This window comes from Zootoca vivipara, chromosome 8 (genome assembly GCF_963506605.1).
Source record: "Zootoca vivipara chromosome 8, rZooViv1.1, whole genome shotgun sequence".
Classification (NCBI taxonomy): Eukaryota; Metazoa; Chordata; class Lepidosauria; order Squamata; family Lacertidae; genus Zootoca; species Zootoca vivipara.
Window position 1 is genome coordinate 37,019,083 of NC_083283.1, and position 24,376 is coordinate 37,043,458.

The following is a 24,376-nucleotide window of genomic DNA, read 5'->3' on the forward strand; positions in this document are numbered from 1 at the left end:
GATAACAAATGTTGAGTGCGGAAGGTGGAACCAGGAACCAGGACTTGAATTCCAGATTTGCCATATACATGTACTCATTTTTTAAACCTTGACCAAATGAGTGGGGAAGGAGCAGTTGTTGCTACCGGTAATAGTGATCCTCCTTTGGTACCTTGTGCTGGCTGTGGTTTTTTCTTGTTTAGAAAGGCTTTGAGAACTAAATTCCTTGTCACTTACTATTACTTTTTGGTTAAAATCCATGTGGGTGGATTGCCTTGACATAGCAAACATCGATAATTGTAGCATTGGGTTGGATCCAGAGTGAGTCATTTATATCAATGAGGATATCCTTTAGTTACACCTAACTTCTCATGCTGATTTCAGTGCAGCTGAAGTAAAACTTAGTTGCTGTAGATACAACTCATTGACTTCACCAGGAAGTGATCTATGGTCCATAAAATACGTATATATACACTTGTGTCTTGTTTAAAGGTTGGATACTGTACAGACCTGCTATTTCTTTTCCCCATCTTATACGGTAAAATAATGAATTGTCAGGAAAGACAAAGAATAACATCCGCTGCTGAGGGTATGGCAGAATTGATGTCTATGGACTCATCTGAAGTATCCAACACAAGAGATGAGCAGGAAGAGGAGGTGGGCTGCTTGCTATTAATTTCATAAGCATTTGTGTGGTTTTCTATTGGTTGTGCATAGCAAATGCTTAGTATGAAAACTCTGTTCCTTCATACATATATTTCAAAGACTAAAAACCAATCTGCAATAGATTTCGGCATAGCCATTGACTTCTCAATACCAACATGGACAAGCTGACTAGGGCAAATTGGGGCAGTTGTATTTAAAATGTACTATATTAAATGCTAGAAATTTATCAAAAGAAAACGCAGCTATTAAGACTTTACAGCTTTTGAAATATAAAACTTCCACTCAGTTTTGACTTTGCAGTGAACTAAGTAGGGAAAGCAGTCGGGTGGTGGATATGTGCATTTTATTGGCGTTTTCACTGAGTTCAAATAGGATTTGCAGGACATATAATACCCTCACTGTGCCACTCTTGGTTAAAAATGCAGTTCCATAATTGTATTCTCAGGGGTGGAAGGGGGTGGAGACTATCTGAGTGTTTAAGAGAAGGAAAGTTTTAAGGTGGAGAAGTAATCTTTTTAAGCAGAAGTCAAAGCTTGGGCAAAACATGAAGACAAATGATGGGATATTGAAGATTGACAATACTGAAGTATAAAGTAGTGGTGTAGAACTTTAAGAACCATATTTAATATAACCACAGTTTCAGCCTTAGTTTTTTATTATTTTTTTAAGATTATGTATCAGCCATTGAAAGTATATTTGAGAGTGCGGCCCTTTTCTAAGGCAGAGCTTGAAAACAATGAAAACCAGGTTAGTTGTGAAATATGGCTTCATTTTTTAAAATCTTTTGTGGGGAATTGGATTCAAAAACAGTTTGGGAAATTGAAATCTTTAACCTATGTTTTGTCTGTAATATGGTGGTTGGTGGTCCTTACTTACCCTTCTCCAAACTCCATCGGTACAATGAAGTTACATTGCCTTAGTATGTATATAGTTAGTCTGCTTATACTTGCTGTGAGTCACCCTTCACAAGATTTGGACACTGAAACAGCTGGAAAAGCATGACATATATAGCAGACTAGGTTTTTAGATGATGAAGCTTAGATAACTACCACTGAAATGCTCCAATGAGACCAGGCATAGGCAACCTTGGCTCTCCAGATGTTTTGGAACTACAACTCCCATGATCCCTAGCTAACAGGGCCAGTGGTCAGGGGTCATGGGAGTTGTAGTTCCAAAACATCTGGAGAGCCAAGGCTGCCTGTGCCTGAATGAGACTGTTAGAAAACTGGCTCTCTTGCACCAGAGCATGGGTAGGCAATGTGGTAACCTTCAGATTTTGTTGGGAGTTCCACTCCCATCAGCTCCAACCAGCATAGTCAGTGATGATAGGAGCTATAGTCCAATACCAACTAGGGAACACAATACCCCTGGTCTACAGTAACGTTTGGAACTTTGCATTTAACTACACTATGTCAAAGTGCAGCTTGCACACTGAGGCTGCATGCATACCACACATTTAAAGCACATGACTGCTTCTAAATAATCCTGGGAACTATAGTTTAATGGTGCTGAGCAGGGCCGGCCCACCCAGGAGGCAAGGTGTAGTGGCAGCTTCAGGCTGCTTGGTCCACTGGGGTAACAAATCCTGGTGTAGATCTTCCCTCGCCCCTTCTAATCTGGTGGGGAGGGGGGCACCATTTTGGTGCCAAGTTTTTCGTGGGCTGGTCCTGGTGCTGAGAATTGTAGCTCTGTGAGGGGTGAACTACAGGTCTCAGGATTCTTTGGGAGAAGTCACCTGCTTTAAATGCACTTGAAAGGTACGGTGTTTACACAGCGGCAGAATCGCATGCACCGAAAGGTCACAAACGAAACCACGTCAGTAAGTGTAAAGCAGGTTTGTAGCATGCAATTTAGTAGGCAAAGAATGTTTCAGGAAACTGGTTAAAATAACTTGTGTGCTCTTAAGGACTGTTTGATTATTGAAAATCAAGAAACAGTGACTCTTCACGCACCTAAATACTCTACTGCTATGAAGAACAGTGAAAAGGGAATTGGACAATCAGCGCATCAGTTCACCTTTACACAGGTAGGTTCTCCTCCATGGCCAATTTCGGTGAACATAAATAAAAGTGCATAAAGCAGACTGCATTAGAAGAACACTTGGTGCAGGCTGCTCCTGTTTCTGTAAGTGGTGAGAACTCGGAGCAAAATATAGCTGACTCCCAAACAGTTGCACAGGACTTCAGCCTTAATGTGCACCATTGCATTAATTGCATGCTGCTTTCCTGTTGTTGTTGTTTAGTCGTTTAGCCGTGTCCGACTCTTCGTGACCCCACGAAGTAGGGGTACCGTATAGTAAAGTTCTTAAAGGTGGTTATTCTTTTGAACTTTATACCAATTGTATGGAAAGTGACAGTGGGACAGGGGAAAGGGATTCCACGCTCCCTAATGGTGGCTGAGACCAATACTGTTGAACTGGAAGAATAGAAATATGATTCCCCTTAATAAGGGGCTAGACAAACATGACAATATTAGTAACATACGAGCAGACTGCTTATGGACACAGACTTTCTTTGGATAAATATAATGACATTTGTAACAACTTTATATAGAATATATGATGTGGTTGTTAAATAAATTTGTGTTAGGATAATAAGACTATACACATTTGTATATTTGTGGAAATGTAATGGAGTATTTTTCTTCAATTTGAATTTTCATTCACTTTTTCACTTTCCCCCCCCTTCTCACCACTTTTCAATAAATGAAATTCTTCTAATAAAATATCAATAATACTTTTGAGAGGATTCAGTGGTGCTTTGCTCTGAGGATCAAATTGACTGGGTCATGGTATGACTTGTCATAAGCAAAGCAATTAAACTGCTTCTCTGTGCCAAACTGGATGCAACATGAATCTATAAATAACATATTCTATGGGGTTTTTTTAAATAAACATTATCAGTAGCTGCTGAAAGGTCTAATTTGGATCAGAATAATTACACTGGGGTTTGGGGGTTAACCCTTCCCCTCCCATTCTAATCACCCTTTCCCCAAAGTTGCTGTTTGCCTCATGGGGAAAACCATTTAGGTATCATTTGACTTCATGAGGCAAATGGCAACTTTGTAGGAGAGGGAAGGACTGATGGTGAGAAAATGTTAAGTTCCATGGTCCCAGCTTGAAGTAGGCCCCTATGGGTGCTGCTATTAACACAGGCACCCCCAAACTGCGGCCAGATGTTTTGGCCTACAACTCCCATGATCCCTAGCTAACAGGACCAGTGGTTGGGGAAGATGGGAATTGTAGTCCAAAACATCTGGAGGGCCGAAGTTTGGGGATGCCTGTATTAACACTTCAATTAGTCGGAGATCCCACTTGCACCTCATGTGTACAGTTTGCTTCTCACTGTCCCTGTAAAACTTTTTCCTATACTTAGGTTTTTGGACCAGAGACTTCTCAAAGTGAATTTTTTGAAGGAACAATGAAAGACATAGTAAAAACTTATATCAACGGAGTGAATGGACTTGTGTTTACCTATGGTGTGACTAACGCAGGCAAAAGTTTCACTGTTCAAGGTATCCAATTATTCTTCATGGGGTCAAATAGAAAAGATCTAACAATGGCATATATTGAAAAGAGGCTCATTGTTTCTGCAGGCTGCTCAAAAGATGGTGGTATCCTTCCCCGCTCTCTTGATCTCATATTTAACCATGTAAGGGGAAGACAGTATCCAAAGATGAACTTAAAACCATGCTTCAGCAATCTTACCAAGAGGCTAAATGATATGCAGGTTAAGCAAGAAGAATCCATCAAAGCTGCCCTTCTTGCTTCTCTGAAAGAGGTTAGTGGCAAGTACCCTTCCGTATCCTGCTTTGGTGTTTACCATGTGTTAAAATTCACACAATGTAGAACTACACATTCCTTGGAAACCCCAACTACAAATTCATATAGGCTCTCAAGGGGCCTGGCTTAAGGGGGTTCTGGACTATAGCACTGCTGTAGTTCTTTGGGTTAGATTATGTGGGGTGGAAACACCACAGCAAATAATAATAATAATAATAATAATAATAATAATAATAATAATAATAATAATAATATAATATTTATACCCCACACATCTGGCCGGGTCTCCCCAGCCACTCTGGGCGGCTTCCAACACACATCAAAATACATTAAAATATCACAGACTAAAAAGTTCCCTAAACAGGGCTGCCTTTAAGTATTTTCTAAATGTCAGGTAGTTGTTTATCTCTCTGACCTCTGATGGGAGGGCGTTCCACAGAGCGGGTGCCACTACCGATAAGGCCCTCTGCCTGGTTCCCTGTAGCTTTGCTTCTCGCGGTGAGGGAATTGCCAGAAGGCCCTCGGCTCTGGATCTCAGTGTCCGGGCTGAATGATGGGGGTGGAGACGCTCCTTCAGGTATACAGGCCCGAGGCCGTTTAGGACTTTAAAGGTCAGCACCAACACTTTGAATTGTGCTCGGAAACGTAGCAAGGATGGGCATTGGTTTACAGCCATCTTAATTTCCCCAGAATTCCTCTGGATCCTGAGATAGCCACCTAACCTTGCACTTCTCTTTGAAACATTGGAACATCTTTGAAAAATGTGGGAGATATTAAAATGTTTTGGGAAGCAGGTTGGCACCACTGGTTAAGGGCTTTATGGGAGCTGTTGGCTCCAGCATTGCCACATTATGCTGATGGAGAGCAGGTTCTCAAGCTTCCGAATGCAGATGAGGTGGCGGCTTTGCTTCTCAAAACTAAGAAAGGCACCAGGGCCTAATTTGATTAGTAGAATGTCTGTCATCTGGTGGGAGGGCTTAAGTGTTGTGCTCTGGAATTGGCCCCTCCCTTCGGGTGTTCAGTTAAGAGAGACCAACTGTCATTCTTGCCTCAGGGTGGTGTTTTAATTTCTCTCAGCCAGTATGTTATTGTGTTACAATTTTCTTTATTATTAAAACTTTGTTTGACATATACGTGAGCCACTTACTATGCTGAAAGAAAAGAAACTGATGAAGAATGGTGGAATATCCTATACTGTGTGAGTGAGGGGATATTCCCAGTCTGACAGGAGGATTGATTTATTTAATCACCCCCACCCTCCACAACAAAAAACATCCTTCCACAATGAAATGAAATTTCATTTCAATTCATCCTTCCACAGAGAAGGCTTGCATGCTCTTTTAAAGTGATTGTTCTGTAAGATGCTTCCGAAAAGTTGAAATGAAAGTAATTTATAAATAAATATGCTGATTTTTCTTTTCTTCATTTGAGGCCACCATTTGAGGTGTAGTAGTTCTGAGTGCTGAATCATGCTTTAGCTATTACGATAACGCAGCAGAGAGCATCCAAGGGGACTTCTCAAAGCATTTTGCTGTTTGGCATGGAGGTCTATGGAAGGAAGGAAGGAAGGAAGAAAATAAATACCGTTATGGAATTTTTCTCAATCCCTTAGGTCACGGGTGGGGTATCTGTGGCCCTTCAGATATTCTGGGACTCCCGGACCTATCAGCCAAGTCAGCATAGTCAGGAATAATGGAAGTTGTAGTCAGCAACATCTGGAGGGCCACAGCATACTTTCCCTTTCTTACATGTCTTTTTCAGTCTCACCCGAAGTCTGACATTCATCTTGAAGTCTTCTTGGTGATGAAAGTGTTTCTCTTCAACCAGGCATTTGGCTGTTTAACATGTGTTTAAAATGTGTTTGTGGGAGGCAGGTTATTGGTTTGTTTATGTTTAATTATATATTTTGTATTCTCATTTTGTATTTCCCTGTTGTGAACCTCTCTGGGATATTTGGGTGAAGGGTGGTATCCAGATTTAATTATTATTAATCATCATCATCTCAAAAATGCACTTACCTTGAATTGTTGGGAATATCCCATTCAAAATTGATTTAATTAAAATTAATTTAAAGTTGTTTTGTTTTTAAAACAAAAAACTTGCCTCCTGTAGAAATTAGCTTGCCTCCTGTAGAAATTAAAAGATGTGAATTACAGAGGCAGCAACATAATCTTGACATTTTTGTATTTCATCAAGGATACTGAAAATACTTCAAAGTCTATCAGAACTTCAAGTGCATCAGGCTCAACTTCTAGTAGCTGTAGCTCACCAAGTTTTGTTTTGAATGAATCAGGTAATGGGTGAATATTTGTGGTTAAAAATGCATATAGAATTGTGTAAAATGGTGGCTATAGCATTGCTTACTAATTGTATAAAAACAGGATTGATTTATGTAGGATATTGGGGAAAGAATAACCCTATGTTTATTTATTAAAATATATATTGACTTTCAGATGTAATATCACAAAATAAAATTATTAATTTCAGACTAAAAGAGCAGGCATTTAAAAGAACCCAGCTGGTATTGATGTTCTAGCAAAGGCCAGGGCCGTCTTAAGTATATATGGCGCCCTGGCACCGTGGTGCGACGGATCCCTCTGGCGCCCCCGCCCCATTTCCCAGTGCAGCGGGCGGGCAGGCGGAGCTGTGCGGGCGGGCGGGCACAACGCACAGCGCGGCTGCTGGGGGTGCAGCTCCGTGGCGGGTGGGTGGGCGCAGCTCCACAGCGGGCGGGTGGCCCTGCGCCAACCAGTCTGGCCGTAGGGCCGGCCCTGGCAAAGGCCTCCAGGAAAAAATGTGTTTCCAGTATGTGCCAAAGTTGTCAGAGGGGGAGGTGGTTCCACAGGAAGGGCATTGCTGTTGAATAGACCCTCCTCCTAGTCGCCACTAAGTGAATCACCGCGAGGCACAATGCAACCAGGAGCACCTCATCCAATGATTTTAGCGCAATAATGTGTAGTAATGCAAAAGTATGTGCCTTGTACCAAATGCTTAAACAAGAATGGTGCAATATCTGTCCTGGGAGGAAGTATTCATAAATGAGAACAAAAATAGCACATACCTTCTGCTGCTGCAAGTTGTTTTAAACTGTTTCTGATCCTGTGTTTTAATGTTGGAACGTGACCTTAGGGCAAAGGGCAGTTAAATAAATTTAACCTTACAATAAACAACAGGCGTAACGGTTACTCCCTTTATTCACCATCCTTGAATGTTTAGATTCTGAGGTTTATAGCAAGTGCCCCAGGACCCTGGCATCTGTATGGGTTTCTTTCTTTGAAATCTACAATGAGTACATCTATGACCTGCTGGATTTAGTGCCTGCATCGAAAAACCAGAAGCGCAAAGTTTTAAGGATATGCGAAGATCAGGGAGGAAACTCTTATGTAAAAGGTAATGCTGCAACTTTGCTGGTACTGCTGCTTCAAAGGAATAATTCCTCTTTGGGTCTAGTTATCTCAAGAATCCATCTAGGCCAGAGGTTTTCAACCTTTTCGAGTCCATGGCTCCCTTGACCAACTGCATTCTTTCTGTGGCGCCCCTGTGGGGCTCAAGAGCCCAGTTATGTCATCCCTTGCCTGCAGATCTGGCAGCCTCTCGCCCTTTTCAAACACCCTCCCTTGTGGAGTGTTTCCTCAGCCTCCTCTCCCCTCTCCTTGGGAGTCCTCCGGTCAGCATCTGCTGCCATCCCTGGTCTCTGAGCTGCACCCCCTCTGTCACCCCAAAGAGAGATGACTCCCAGTGGTACCACTCGCCTGCAGAGCTTATAGCCAGGGCTGCTGCAATAATTAGCTGTGCAATCCTTTGGGAGGCATAGATGCAAGAGGGCGTCAAAGGAAGGGAAGGAAGGGAAGAGGGACAGAGGCCAGTGTTGTCCATGGCACCCCTGATTATCATTCAAGGCACCCCTGACTATCATTCAAGGCACCCAAGGGTACCATGGCACACTGGTTGAAAACCATTGACCTAGCCAAATACTATTTCTTGGACAGTGGACAGCTTCAGCTGCATGAGGAAGCTCTTGACACCAGGGGGCGCAGCTTTCCCACTCTCAGCCAAATTTAGCAGGTACTTGCAAGACCAAATACTGTCATACCTCGGTTTAAGTACGCCACGGTTTGAGTATTTTCAGTTTAAGTACTCCGCGGACCTGTCTGGAACAGATTAATCCACTTTCCATTACTTTCAATGGGAAAGTTCGCTTCAGGTTAAGTACGCTTCAGTTTAAGTACTCTGTGGACCTGTCTGGAACAGATTAATCCACTTTCCATTACTTTCAATGGGAAAGTTCGCTTCAGGTTAAGTACACTTCAGTTTAAGTACAGACTTCCGGAACCAATTGTGTTTGTAAACTGAGGTACCACTGTAAATGTACAGAATACCCTTATAAGCCTTGATTTCCATTGTAAATAATCTAAGGTGTAATAAAGTTTGCCCATTTTTTTTTATCTTGAAAAAGTTTCACGGATGGATTGCTTTGAGCTGTTTGGTTATAGTCACTTAATACAGATGGCCAGTTATGGCTTCCTGTCCTTGAGAATGGTTAACCTTCCCCCACCATTTTTATAACATGGCTATTCATGCTGTTAAGGAGAACCTAGGGGCATCTGTAGTGCTGGTGGAGGAGTTTATGAATTCAGAACCAACACACATCCGTTCATCTTCCCTCCCCTGTTCCCTGCCAGCTGCTTTTAAAGCAGATTAAGAGGTGTGAGATCAGTTATTGATCACCAAAATCTTGTTCAACTTGCATCTAAAAATAATAGTTCTATGCTGGCCCAACTTGTGAAGACAGACATGTATTTAAAAATATGCCATTGTGTTTATGTAGCACTGTTTTTATTCAAAAATTCAAAATTTCATACTTTATATCTGTGGTCCTTCAAATTCTGGTTTGATTCCAGTTTAGTATAATTTTAAAAACAACATGTGTTGATTTTTTACATTAGGCATGACTATCCTGTGACCTTCCATATGTTGTTGGACTACATTTCCCATCATCCCTGACTGGGGCTGATGGAAGTTGGAGTCCAAGAACATCTGGAAGGTCACACAGGTTAGTCACCCTTGCTTTAGGCTGCCGCTGTTTCAAATCTTTCTTGATCTCCATTATGTTCTCACACTTAGGTTGTAACCTTACTTATTTATATAAGTAAAACTCCTTGAACTCAGTGTCTGATTTCTTGTGTAAGCATGTAGAAAAGTATGCTGTAAATGTGCCAAAAAATTTACATACTGCTAATTGTATAAAATACTTTATTGTTCCAGACTTAAAGTGGATCAGTATAAAGAGTACAGATGAGGCTTGCAAAATTCTTAAAGTAGGAAATAAGAACAGAAGTTTGGCATGCACCAGGATGAACCAACAATCAAGCAGAAGGTTTGTGGTCTCATTTTTAAAGTTCTTGTTCCTCAAGGAGGGGTTATTGGGTTGTTGTTGTTTTGGTTTTGATTGCGTATTTTGGGGTTTTATATTTTGATTTTATTCTGTGAACCACCCTAAGACCTCCTAGTATAGGGTGCTCTATAAATTCAATAAATAGTAATAAAAAATTGAGGCTAATGGCATTACTAATACCACAATTAACTGTGTGGGGCTTTAAAGCTGATAATGCCAAGGTTGCAGGTTTGATCTCCGTATGGGGCAGCTGCATATTCCTGCACTGCAGGGGGCTGGACTAGATGATCCTCAGGCTCCCTTCCAACTCTATGATTTATGGGCTCACAAGCCAGTTTTGGCCCATAAGGCCATTTCCCCAACAGCATGCACACCTGTCCACCAGCTGATGCTACAGTACTGGGTGATTACAGCATTCTTCAAACAGCAGCTCTCTGTGCCCATGGCAAGTTGCACACCTGGATTTTCCCGTTTTTTATACAGCACTAGGGGCTGCTGTTTAGATCAAAATCTTAAAACCTGCTTGATGCATGCGAGTCACTGGCAGCACCTAAATGAGGGTGAATTGATTCATATCCTGCGACAGCAATGCCCCTTGGACTTCCTGGCTAGAAGGATCTCTGCTTGTGGAAAAATAAATGATTAATGTTGAGAACTATCTGTTCATTAATGATCACTCTGCTGCACCTAGTTTGTGTTGTGGTGTTTCCTAGGAGACTTGGAGAAGGAGACATAGCCCTGCATAATTGCAGAAGGCGCCTGTCTAGCCCTGATAGATAAACAAGACTAGAACATGGCCATCCACATCCACAGTCCAGCCATTTTTGGTTTTGGAGAGAGTGTGAATATCCTAAACCAGGCACCCCCAAACTCGGTCCTCCAGACCACTAGTCCTGTTAGCTAGGGATGATGGGAGTTGTAGTCCCAAAACATCTGGAGGACCGAGTTTGGGGATGCCTGTCCTAAACACTGTATTATTGACCATTGCTCTTTATCCTTTCTACTGGCACTAGATTTATTCTGGAATCTAACTGCCAATTTTAAAGGTTACTTTGTATTTGCTTGTTTGTTTGTTTTTTTACATAATCCAATTTAACAAAAAAATAATATATTGCCTGTCTTCCCCTTAACTTCTCTATAATTAGCTTTAAAAAAATGAGCATATGGGATATACCCACATGCCAAGTTATTTTCCATATGTTCCTTATATTTGAGGAATGACCCAGGGAAAGTTTGGAAAAGATGGGACTTTCCCCACCTTAGGGGAAATGATGGGACTTCCGAACTTGTCCCATTGATCTGAATGGACCTTAGACATATCTACCGTAACTTTTTTCTGATGAATGTTTTTGCATGTTAAAGATCTGTGCACATTGAAGAACAGCCTGTCAAGAGTATTATGAAGCTTTGACACCTGAATATAATTCTAGGCAGAGGTGTATCATCAATTATAGAATGGTATGGTAAAATTTGGGACTCTGTTTTAATGGCTAAATTGACCTCCTTTATCAGACTCAAAGGACAAAATTAAAGTTGGGACATTTTCAGGCAAAAATGGACATTAAAATGGATCGTTATAGGATATATGTTATCCAGTGCCCATCATGGAGTCTTGAAGTTTTGATAGAAATAAATCTACCCTGTTTCTTCGAAAATAAGACGTAGTCATAAAATAAACCATAGCAGGATTTTTAAGTATTCAAGGAATATAAGCCATACCCCGAAAATAAGACATAGTGATAGGCGCAGCAGCAATGCTGGCCGCGGCAGGAGGGGAAAAATAAGACACCCCTGAAAATAAGCCACCGTGTTGTTGTTTTTAGGAAAAATAAATATAAGACAGTGTCTTATTTTCAGAGAAACACGGTATGTTTCTATGGGTGGCTTGCTGTATTATTAAACAGTAAGCCCACAACTTACATGGGGGTTCTGTTCTGGGGATCACACCTAAAGCCAAAATTGTGTATAGTCAAAACACATTGGGTTCAATGGTGGATGGGATTGTCAAAGTTTCCCCCCTGACTGACCCCTTTTTAATTTTGTATATCACTTTTTGGCCATTTAATAAAGTTAAATGTGTGTAAGTTGTTTGTGTGCTGTATGCCAAAATTTCAATTAAGTAAAGTTATATGCATTATCATCTCAATATGACTAATTGTAAGATACCTTCTCTTTGTTCTCTCTTTTTTAAACACCCCCACCCCATCCCATTTTGAGATACCTTCTCTTATATCTTCTACTTTTTTAAAGCTATGTACTTTGTAAAATTAAAGGAATAAAAAACTCTAAATAATGAAATATTAATACTTCCAGACAAATGTCAAGCAAATATATATATGGGAATTGATTATTCAAGCAACTACATCAGTTATGCCCCACAGGAGAAAGTAAAGAAGCACAATATAGAGCATAATACAAAGTAATTAAATAATGAAATATTTTTTAAAAATCGAACTTGTGTCTCTTTTCCTCCAGTCACAGTATATTTTCTATTCGACTGCTCAGCTTGAGTGATGAGAGTGTGCCACGAGTTCTTGGAGTCTCTGAGTAAGTGGTTTTTGTTTTTGTTTTTTTGCTTCTGCTAAATATGCACTGTAGTGAATCTTCCTTTGTGTGGAATTATAGCAAAGTTGTTGAGGTCAAACTAGTGTTCTCAGTTATAAACTATGCTAAAATGCAAGCCTTTTTTTACTGGCCTTAGTTTGGAGTTCCTGTCTTTGGCACAGGGACAATGTTGAGACTTTGCTTTGTAGGTCTCACTGCTTTCCTGGTGCAGAGAAAGTTGAGTGAAAACAAAATCTTCTTCTTTGAAAATGTGCTTGTACAAATGCCACAGTGTGTTTTGATTTTGCAGTATGTAGATCTTTTTGTCCTCATGTGTGTGTAGCTTCAACTATCAAGGTGAATAGGGTAACTCTGTACACAAACTGATTGTATGTGAATGTCATGATAAGCCAAGGTTTATAGCAGGTGGAGAACCTTCAGGCTGCAGGCCAGGCCTGGCCTGCCATGAGTTCATATTTGGCCTACAAGGCTGTTCTTCACCAAACCACCTGTGTTCTCCAAACCATCATATGTGAGGCAGGTAGAGAATTCACCTGCTAGTGCACAAGCTTTGGCAAGAGAAGGCAAACTTCAAGCCTGCTGAACTGGCTGCACTAGCGAGTTCCAATGTCAGAAAGCAGACTTTGTGTCAAGCTTCGGAGAAACAGCTTCCTCCCCCACCCACCCCCTTAGCCGTGGCATCACAGAACAAAGCAGTTGGAGTCCCTTACCAGTTTAAGAGTGTTTAATGATCACAGGCATTCTGGGAGTAAAGGTGCTCCCAATTAAGTTTCCCCCTACTTACCCCCCAAGTCATCTCTGTCACTTTCCCCTTCTTGCAACCTGATCTCGCAACCACTGGAGCCTTCTGTGTAGCAAGCAACCTTATCAGCTCTCCTTGCCCTTGGAGAGAGAGGCTGGACACTTTCCAGTGAAGAGGAGCCACTTCTCTCTCTCTCTCTCTCTCTCCCTCTCCCTGTTCTGCTTCTCCTAGCTCAGTGATGGCGAACCTATGACACGCAGAGCCCTCATTGCTGGCACGCGCCCCATCGGCCCATTCGCGCTGTTGTTGTTTTTCCCCATTTGTTCTCCCACTTCTCCTCACGCTACAGCTTGTCTCCACTGTTGAAACCCGGATCCTGTTGTTGTTGTTGTTGTTGCTGGTAGCCAGAGATTGGTTTTTAACCCTTCCTGTGCTGGTTTTTTTTGGCACTTTGGCAGACGATGATTGGGTGTAGCAGCGTTCATTTTTTAACCCGTTATGTGCTGGGTTTTTTTGGCGCTTTGGCAGACTATGTCAGTGCTGCGTGTTAGTTCCAGCGAAGGTATTATTCGTCATTTATTTCTGTTCTCTTCCCCCACAAAAACCACAGCAGCTTTGGGGCACCCGCCAAAAGCAAACCAACTTTTGCACCACCCCAAAAAACCTCCAAAACTTCAGCAGCTCCCCCCAAAAAGCTCAAAAACTCTGGGCACTTTGTGATAAATAAGGGACTTTTTGGTTTGGTTTAGTTAAATAATTAGTTTTTTGTTTATTAAATACAGTTATATATTACAATTATACATTTTTGTTATTTAAACTATAAATATCTGGGGGGTTTTCTCGAAGTGACACACCACCTGAGTTATGCTCGGTTTTTTGGCGAATTTTGACACACCAAGCTCAAAAGGTTGCCCATCACTGTCCTAGCTGTTCCCTATTCAGCTCTGCCCAGCTGTGGTTTTCCAAACTATGTCCCTCTGCAAACCAATTCTCTAAATCTATACTGCTCCACTGTTCCTGGGCAGCTTCAGGATCCTGGTCAGGAGCAGGAAGAGGGGGAGGGGGAGGGGGGGTTCCCACCATTCCTCATCAAGGCTGTAATCTTCAGTCTGGTCTGACACTTTGGCTTCACCATTCATCAACAGATGGGTGGAATAGTCAAAGCCTTGGGCATTTAAAGCACCACACAGGGTTTTATTTTGTTTTGCAAGAGCTGTGTAGTACTTTGAAGTCCTGATTTTGGAACCCAACCACCCAACATTATGGTGTCAGCTGATTGACAGGTGGGCAGCCTCCTGCATCAAGTTTTGTCTACAAGTGTAGAATTTTATAAGGGTCTGGCCCACAGAGCCGAAAAGTTTCCCCACCTTGGTTTCTAGTGCCAGGAACAAGATGAATTGACCTAGGTTCCCGAACCCACCTGGGAGATCAGAAGCATTCACTTCAAATTCTAGTTAGCTACAATTTGCTGTTTTTTCTGTTTCTGGAATTGCAGTCAACATTAATTGTAGCTAGCTTCATCCTATCTACTTGGTTGGAAGTAAAGTAACAGATTAACAGTGCTACAAAAGGGCCTGTCTTAAGGAGTCAAGGGATATTAATGTACAGTAAACCCACAACTTACATGCAATTAACTTGTGTGTACAGTGGAACCTCGGTTTATGAACACCTCTGTTTACGAAATTTCGGTTTATGAACGGCGCGGACCCATCTAGAACGGATCAATTCACTTTCCATTACTTTCAATGGGAAAGTTCGCTTCAGTTTATGAACGCTTCAGTTTATGAACAGACTTCCGGAACCAATTACACCCATGCTTCGGGTTAAGTACGCTTCAGGTTGAGTACTCCACAGACCCGTCTGGAACGGATTAATCCACTTTCAATGGGAAAGTTCGCTTCAGTTTATGAATGCTTCAGTTTAAGTACTCCGCGGACCGTCTGGAATGGATTAATCCACTTTCCATTACTTTCAAAGGGAAAGTTCGCTTCAGTTTATGAACACTTCAGTTTATGAACAGACTTCTGGAACCAATTGTGTTCATAAACCGAGGTACCACTGTACAGTGGTACCTCTACACGGTGGTACCTCTACTTACGAATTTAATCCGTTCCGAATGCACATTCGTATGTAGAAAAATTTGTAAGTCAAATCACGATTTCCCATAGGAATGCATTGGAAACAGATTAATTCGTTCCGGAGCCTAGAAAAAAAGACTTTAAAGTGCAATTTAACTGCACAGCAACATTACCTTTCAGTGCAGGGAGTGCTGGTGGCAGCGGCAAGGGCCCGATTCGGCCCAGCGGGGGTGGCAGGAGCGCTGGCAGTGGCAAGGGCCAGATCCAGCGGGAGCCAGCTGAGTGTGGCAATGGCGAGGGCCCGATTCCGCCCAGCGGGAGTGGCGGGAGCGCTTTCGGCAGCAAGGGCCGGATCCGGCTTCTTATTGTCACAATAATCTATAACTTTGTGACATGCTTATCAACAGCTGAAGGTGGCCATTGGAACACAACACAGTAAAAATACAGGATCAATAATAAAAGTTATTACTTGACAGTGTGTATTTTACCTGTTAAAAATATTATGAGTCTGTGTTGTACCAGGCTACCTAAAATTCAAATATTTATTGATGTATTGAAAGATTGATAGGAAGTCCTTAGATGTTTTGTGTTGTGTCCTTGGTTTGTTGTGATTTTGTTTTCATTTTCTCCATTTATTCTGTACTTAATCTTTTTGAACTCTATGAAAAACACGAATAAAAATTAATTTCAAAAGAAAGATTGATATTAAAATCAGCTGCATTCTTTGTACAGACTCTCTCTCTGTGACTTGGCTGGATCAGAACGATGCCATAAAGCACAAACGTTTGGAGACAGACTGAAAGAAGCAGGCAATATTAATAATTCTCTTCTTATTCTTGGAAAATGCATTGCAGCTCTAAAGCAAAATCAAAACCCTAAGTAAGTGACAAAAGTAAATCTTCACACCAGTTTCATATAAAACTGTTTAGTCTAACCTATTGTTACACGACGTTTATCTTCCCCAAGAAGCAAGGTGTCTTTTTTATCGGCTAAGAGTGCTGAAAACAGATTCCAACATTTTTTTCATTCTTTTGTATGCACACTTTTTATGAGGCAGCCACCTTGTGCTGTCCTCCAGTCATTGACATTCTGCATTTTCTCTGTGTTGCTTATGCCATTTCTCCGTTTTCAAAAAAATCTGGGTTTTTCTAAAAAAAATATGTTTAGGGGTACTCTCATTTTCCTACTTAAATTGAAATACTGCCCCTCAATGAGGCCAAACTTAGATTCCCAAAATGTTTAGGGGTATGCGTACGCCCAGAAAAAAAGCAGTGGGTATAGATGCCATTAGCACTCATTTTCTGTCTTTTGGGGTTTTTGACATGGGCAAAACATATTAGGAAAATCACCCTAGTACTTTTCAGCAGGCATTCACTGTGACCCTTGCTTTTTTATGACTCAATTTTGTTTTTTTTAATGTTTTTTTTAGTTACTACTAAATGATTTTCATGGCTATAATTATATTTTAAATGAAAGAGATATAGTGCTGTAACACCACAGTACTTTAACATTATAGTACTATAGTTGTACCTTGGAAGTTGAACGGAATCCGTTTTGGTAGTCTGTTCAACTTTCAAAATGTTTGAAAACCAAATCGCGGCTTCTGTTTGGCTGCAGGAAACTCCTGCAGCCAATCAGAAGCCCCGTCGGACGTTCAGCTTCCAAAAATAGTTAACAAACTGGAACAGTCTCTTCTGGGTTTGCAACATTCAGGAGCCAAAGCATTTGCGAAGTAAGCTGTTTGAAAACCAAGGTACAACTTTATAGCATTTTCGCAATATAGTGTATAGCACTATTCTTCTCTTTGGTTTTAAAAAAGATGGAACAGTCTGTTGGCAATAATTAAAATGAATAAATGAATGAAAATGGGACCAATCTGTTGAATCTTAAAACAGCTATGTCCTAATAGGTACTTGATCTGCAGATAAAGGGCAGATAGCAGTCACACATGTCTGAATCCATGCTTGCTTTTACAAATCATGCACATGTTGAAATTAATGTTAATACAACTTTCCCTTAAGATTAAGGCCAGCATACATTCCCTTCAGAGAGAGTAAGCTGACCCGCCTGTTCCAGCCATTCTTCTGTGGTAAAGGCAAAGCTTGCATGATTGTCAATATTAACCAGTGTGCTTCTACCTATGATGAGACATTGCATGTAATGAAGTTTTCTGCTGTAGCAAAGCAAGTAAGTAAAAGGCTGTGCCCTCCACAACATACCCAAAGCACTGCCTGTTTTATACCATTGCCTTGTTTTTTTCCTGGGTGAATAATAATAATAATAATTTATAATAATAATAATAATTTATTATTTATACCCTGCCCAGCTGGTTGGGTTTCTCCAGATACTCTGGGCGGCTCCCAACAGAATATTAAAAACACAATAAAAGATCAAACATTAAAAACTCCCCTAAACAGGGCTGCTTTCAGATGTCTTCTAAAAGTCAGATAGTTGTTTATTTCCTTGACATGTGATGGTAGGGCATTCCACAAGGCGGGCACCACTACCAAGAAGGCCCTCTGCCTGGTTCCCTGCAACCTCAGTTCTCATAGTGAGGGAACCACCAGAAGGCCCTTGGAGCTGGACCTCATGATGTGGGTGGAGACAACCATTTGGAAATCATCTTCTTTATGAGCCAGTGCTTCCTGGCTGAGGTGTGTCCATGCAAAGCAGCCTGTAGGATCCTGACCTCTTTACTAGGAATACTTACTTGCTTGGCCCATCTAACTGTAATGCACAACAATAACAAAAATGTAGCAGCTAGCCTTACACCCTCTAATATAACGGATTCCTGATACATATCAAGACTCTCATGTCTTCTGTCGATGTTCTCCGTCTTCAGCTCACAGCAGCAAATATGTGTGCGTGGTGTTTTTGCAGTTTTCTTTTATATATATAAATATTGACATACCAACCACTCTCATAAAATACCAGGGTTGTATAAAACACAGTGTACAAATGCAATAAAGCATAAAATACCGCAAAACAGCACAAAATAATTGTAAGTGTAACTGGCTCATCTTGGAAAAAATGTTAAAACAATTGAACAGGCCTGTTTGGCTTCAGGAGGGGTCTGAAAGTTAGCAGGGAGGCTGCTTGCCAAAGTTCTGCTGGTGGAGTGTTCCACAGCATGGGGCCAACGACGCTGAATGCCTGGCTTATAGTTGGAGCTGGCCAGACTTTTAAAACACAGCCAGCAACTACAGGGCTCCACTGGATGATCCCAGAGACTGATTTGGGATAAAAGGGCTCAGGTGATCCTCAAGGTATGCTGCTTTATTCTGTTGGCTGTCTGCACACATCAGCCACCAAGTTGCTCCATTTTGCACTTGATGGAACTTTCAGACTAAAAAAAGGAGGATAGAGGGGTGGAGAGTCCAAATTTAAGAACCAAAAGAGCATACCTTACTGCTCTCTGACTCTTAAATCTAAACCTTACCACCTCTTTGTGTAAATGGAGAAGACTTCAGCAAAAGCACGCAGATGATTGGGTTCTATGTGTGTACGGTATATGAGCTGCGGTGTAAACTGTGAACAGATATACCATGACAAATGCAATTTAAAGCTTGGTTTTGTTAAAATTAGAGAGTGTGGCTAACTCTCAGTTCCTTAGACAACGGAACTTTTCAACCTTACTTATTAATAGTGACCTCTCAATTATGACCATTGCAGTGTACTTCCAAAAGTTCTCAAAATTCCCTTTGTGGCCTTCCAGGGCAAATAACGCAGAACTACAGTTTATTGTGAAATTGTGCTCTTATTTGTAATTTAAACCAATGACACAGTATTATTTTTCAGGTTATTCAAACATTCGAACACAAAATTTTTGATTATTTTCCAAAAAAATATATTGGAAGGGACGATAGGCCTACAGTGCACTTTGATGACTTATCTGCAGAGCAGCTTCCAGAGGATTCTTGTATCTCCTCTGAAGAAGAGGAAATAGATATAACTATTATGAACCATGAGGTAACGTTTAAAACTGTTTTCAGACAATCTGGTGCATGCTTACCTGGCCTAAATCCTTAATAGATTCTGTAGCGGTTAGGGACGGGGAAGAATTTAAATTCAGTTTGCATTTAAAGTTGAATTTATCAAATTCACACTTTCCAAAACAAAATGAGAACTAAAACACAGTCCTCCAATTTTCCCACTTATCCCAATTTTTTGATGCGTTTCTCCAAACAAACAAGGTTTTACAAATTTCTGCAAAAATATGGAGAACTAAATTTAAGATTGGGAAAATGAGAGAACCATAACTGGCAGTTCCTTCCATCCCTAGTAGCAGATAGAAATCACTTAAGTATTTTCCCAGTTGTGTAATGGGTTTCTTAGCCCTGTCAACCAGCATGTGACCCTTGGCTCATTACCCCTTAGGGCAATGTTCCCCAACCTTGTGCCCTCCAAATGCTCGGACTACAAGTCTGTGCTGGCTGGGGCTGATTGGAGGCATAGTCTGAAACATCTGGAGAGCACAAGGTTGGGGAAAGGAGGGGCGGAATGGTCTCCCAGTCCTACTTTAATGAATGGCAAATGTTAGCTCAGGCACCGCATGCTGTCTTCTGCTCCTTGATTCCATGTTCTTAATTTGACTTCATTCCTGCAGGATCTCTTGAAAATGACAGAGATCTTGAAGAGCAAGCTGATTGCAGAGAGGCAAGGCAAGCTGCTCCTTGAGGTGCAAATACGCAAGGAGATGGCCGAAGCAATGTTTCAGCAACTGATGGAAACAGAAGAAGCCTGGAGGTAAGCCTTAAGATTTTGTAGCAGTGAGGAACTGAAAGGCCGCAGGCACCCACCTCTCTAAGCATGGCTTAGCACATCATCAGTTCTAGAATAAGGCATCATATTTACAGGTGTCTTATTCTAGGACAGATCTTTTGTTTTGTGTTGCATGCTGGACTATTTCAAAGCAGTTGGTTTGAAAATGCTTTGCTTTTCCAAATATTTGTGTAATAGCTTTCTAGCAATTATTTAAATATATTCTGTGATAAAATCTACGTGTTAGAGACATCTGCTTCTGTCTCAAGTTCTCTTAGCTAAAATGAGTTTGTTTTACTAGTATGGAACCAAGAAAATGTGTCTTGCACAATACAGTGGATGGCCAATATAGGAAATCCTATTAGCCACCTTTCAGTTTAATTCAATGTTTATATCCAGCCAACAGCAATGGGACTGTAGTACTAGAGCAACAGGATATAATAACAATAATCAATAATAAATTGTGGGTTTAATTCTGTTGAAAATGGTTGGCATTCACATTTCTAGTTACTTTCTGAATGTAAATCGCACATTTACTAGGAAGTAAGATATTTTGTAGTAAATTGATTTTACTTCTTACTATGTAATAAAAGTAAGCTGTAGGTTAAACCACTGAGCCTAGGGCTTGCCGATCAGAAGGTCGGCGGTTCGAATCCCCACGACAGGGTGAGCTCCCGTTGTTCGGTCCCAGCTCCTGCCAACCTAACAGTTCGAAAGCACGTGAAAGTGCAAGTATATAAATAGGTACCGCTACAGTGGGAAGGTAAACGGCATTTCCTTGTGCTGCTCTGGTTCTCCAGAAGTGGCTTTGTCATGTTGGCCATGACCTGGAAGCTGTACGCTGGCTCCCTCGGCCAATAACGCAAGATGAGCGCCGCAACCCCAGAGTCAGTCACGACTGGACCTAATGGTCAGGGGTCCCATTACCTTATGTAATAAAATTATAAGCCTGTCTTCATGCTGCAGTTCACGTGGCCACAGCAACTCCAGCATGATGGCAGACCAGCAGGCAGATGACCCAGGCAAGCTGTTTAAAGGAGATCTGGAGGAACTTCAGAGAATAATTTTGCAAACTGCTCTCTGAAGTGTTCCCACCCTCCTTTAAAGTGGGAGGGGGTGAGCTATAAGGAAAGGGAGGTGGCATAGCTGTGAGAGAAGGCTTGGGCAGCCTGTGAGGGCATAGGCAAAGGGGGGGAGGGAGGGGGGTTGGCCAGATGTCAGTTACTATGAGGTTAGTCCTTATTTGTACAGGAAACCTCCAGGAAACATGCATGGGGCATAATCTGTGATTTCTAGCTATGGGTTGGAACTGGAGTTCTTCCCATTAAATGAAATGAGGGCTTCTATAAAACAGAAATGAGGTAGGAGGCATATTTTGACAATTCCTCTGTGCTGTGGCTCAGAGGAAGGATCTTCTAACCCAGGCATCCCCAAACTCGCCCCTCCAGATGTTTTGGGACTACAACTCCCATCATCCCTAGCTAACAGGACCAGTGGTCTGGGATGATGGGAGTTGTAGTCCAAAAACATCTGGAGGGCCAAGCTTCGGGATGCCTGTTCTAACCTCTGGTGTAAATTAGGGAAAGGGTGCTGGGATTGGAGACGGCTGCATTTTGTACCCACCCCTCTGTAGGCTTGTTAATGGAATCATTAGTATAATTAGTAATTAAAAGTATTTTGTCTGTCTCTCATTGCTAATACTATCCAGTAAACGCTTAGAAGATCTGAAAGAAAGGTATGAAGAACAATTGGAGAGTAAATTTGAAATGTACAAGGAGGCCATAAAGAAGCATGCATACATGTGTGCAATGGATCAAATTGAAGACCGCTATGTGCCAATAGAGGAGTTCCTTGCTGAACAAGCAAAGGTCGAGGTACTTATTCCCTAAAAGTTATGTTGTCCATTGTACATGTTGGCATTCTTTCCAAGGCACCTGCAGGAATTCTAGTAAAAGGTTAAGTTGTTAAATGAAAGCTCTGAAAGGTAGGGTTTATATTGGGTGGTGTTTTTTGTGGGAGAGAGTGATGTTAATTAATCCTCATTACTTTGGATGTGCCTATGTATTTTGAAATGTTGTGTGCCCCAAAAATATTTTGACAGGTGTTAGCCAAAAGTACATTGTCTGGTGATATACCAATAAAGTTTTAGACATGAAAGGGTTCCTAAATATATTTAATGCAGAAAATATTAGACCAAAGTGGGATGTGACACAAATATGTTTGTTTTCCAAAGACCATCATATTGGATAAGGAAATAGGTGCTAAAAGTTATCTTAATTGTTGCTTAAAGTGATGTGGGAGCAGGAGGGAAGAACAGCCAAGCTTTCTTTTTTTTTAAGCACATGCTGTTAGTTACTACAATTAAATGTGCCATTCGAGTAAATTATTATGATTCAAAACTATTATAATTCATCTTGTTGCTCAGGACAGAGAAATGAAAATACTAGAGTTGAAAGCAAAACTTGGTAAACTCAATACCTTGCCTTCAGAATGTCCTAATTTAGACTCTGCAGAAGGGAACATTGATCCAGGTAAGCAACCTGCATTCTTGAGCTTAAGATTTTTTTCTGAAAAGTGGCCCAAATATTCTTAACCTTCTTTTGCTTCACAGATATTAAATGCAATGCTTCAGATGCTTTGCAGGGACAATGTGATGAGAGAGACAAGGTAATTTCCTGATTCCTTCTGTGGTCCCTCCTGATTCTCTGCTTCATTATCAAAATATTTCTTAGAGCTCTTTGATCAAGGGGCTGGTAAAATACGTAAGGTGGTGATGGGGAACCTATGGTGCTTTGGTTGTTGCTGGACCATAACTCCCACAATTCATGACCACTGGATGGGGCTGATGGGAATTGGGAGTCCAACAGTATCAGGGTTGGGGGCTACCGGATTCCTAAACCCTGACCCTACAATAAAGCAAAATCATGGTCAGTCAAAGGTTGCAGCAGAGTTACACCAACAGGACTCTCCCTTTAATCACTAATTGTAACAATAAAATTGTTTTGCAGCAAATAAGATCCTTGAAATTAAAAATAGAGAAATTAAATGAAATGTTGCAAGATGCCAATGAACTCTGCAGACAAGCAATGGAAGAAAATAATAGACTTAAGCAAGAGATGATGCATAAGGTTGGTCACATGGCTACTAAAGCTGCATTTTGCTGTTCTCTCTCTCTCTCTCTCTGTGCTATTTCCCCTGCTTATGACTGCTATACCTGTTAGTCTTAACCTGCTGCATGACTTGAAACTGTCTATATTTCAAATTTACCAGGATAATAAGATTAACTTGAAAATGCAGTTTTGTGCTCTCTTCCTATTCAAGCTTTTAGTGAGCAGATATAGAAAATATGAGGTCTTATCTCATCTCATTATATTTGAAGTAGATTGCTATACATACCAGCTAAGTAACAGAGGTATCGTCTTGACTGAGAACTGGTGATTTCAATATGGCCTCTAACTTATTAGAAAATGTTTAACTATTCATTTTGGCTGCTCACCTTCAGAGGATGCCAGTGAGATGTATTAAAACCAGTAAATGCCAGGACTCATTCTACCTCTAATGTATCCTTCCATGGCTTAACAGGAAGAAGAAGTCAAGGGTCTTCAAAACTGGGCTAAGCGTGGCAATGAGCTTGAAGCCACAGTGTCTTTTTTACAAGAGGAGCTACGTGAAAATAAAAAACTCCTAAGCGTAGATTCTAAGCATCAGAAATCCAAGAAGGGCTTTTTTGCAAATCTGAAATATACCCTAGCAGATGTTCCTAAAACATTCAGTGACAAAGACTCAGAAAAACCTGAGGTATCTTCTACAAGCTCTCACAAGTGACCTCAGCAACACACAAAGTAAGAATAATTGGGATCCTTCTTGGGGAGGGTTGAATGGAGCTACTGAATTAGTACAGGTACTGAATTGGTGGTTAATCGGAGAGTGCAAAAGCACTGGAGGCAATTTCTGCTTTGAAAATAAAATGCTTTGCTTAACAAAAAGTTGAGTTAGCGTATCGGCATGGCTTAAATGTGGCCTCAGATGATCTTGTTGCTGTATAGTGCTACTATCTGCATCAAGAATGCCAGAACACATTAAACACACCATTGCTTATGTTTTTCTTGTACTAGGATAGATTTTGGAAGTTCCCTTGTTTTAAGAAATATATTTAATGTTCAGATCACACTATCCATTATCTCAGCTTCAGGCCCATTGTACAAATGTGTAGAATGAAGCTACATGAATTCTGTGATTGAATTGCTTTCCTTGTATGAAGAAATTGGGATGGAAATGTGTAAAGCAGCCATTTTATACATTTGCTAATAAAATGTTTACCAATACTTTACAAGCAGCAGCGAATGAACTAAACAATTGTCTACGGAAGCATAGGCTTAATATAGTTGCTGCCATATACTGTGATTGTC

At 41.0% G+C, this 24,376-nt stretch overlaps 1 protein-coding gene across 1 annotated transcript; it reads left to right on the plus strand.

Moving 5' to 3' along the window:
• Nucleotides 1–480: 480 nt before the first annotated feature.
• On the plus strand, nucleotides 481–24,341 carry LOC118089973 (kinesin-like protein KIF20A). The gene is made up of 17 exons (XM_060277804.1): nucleotides 481–636; nucleotides 1,315–1,392; nucleotides 2,552–2,671; nucleotides 4,020–4,424; nucleotides 6,623–6,719; nucleotides 7,643–7,816; nucleotides 9,692–9,803; nucleotides 12,297–12,368; nucleotides 15,939–16,085; nucleotides 17,228–17,393; nucleotides 19,005–19,175; nucleotides 19,813–19,952; nucleotides 21,676–21,841; nucleotides 22,393–22,498; nucleotides 22,579–22,634; nucleotides 22,976–23,095; nucleotides 23,550–24,341. The coding sequence occupies exons 1-17, from the start codon at nucleotides 526–528 to the stop codon at nucleotides 23,790–23,792; spliced, it is 2,484 nt and encodes an 827-aa protein (XP_060133787.1). The 5' UTR covers nucleotides 481–525; the 3' UTR covers nucleotides 23,793–24,341.
• Nucleotides 24,342–24,376: the final 35 nt, after the last annotated feature.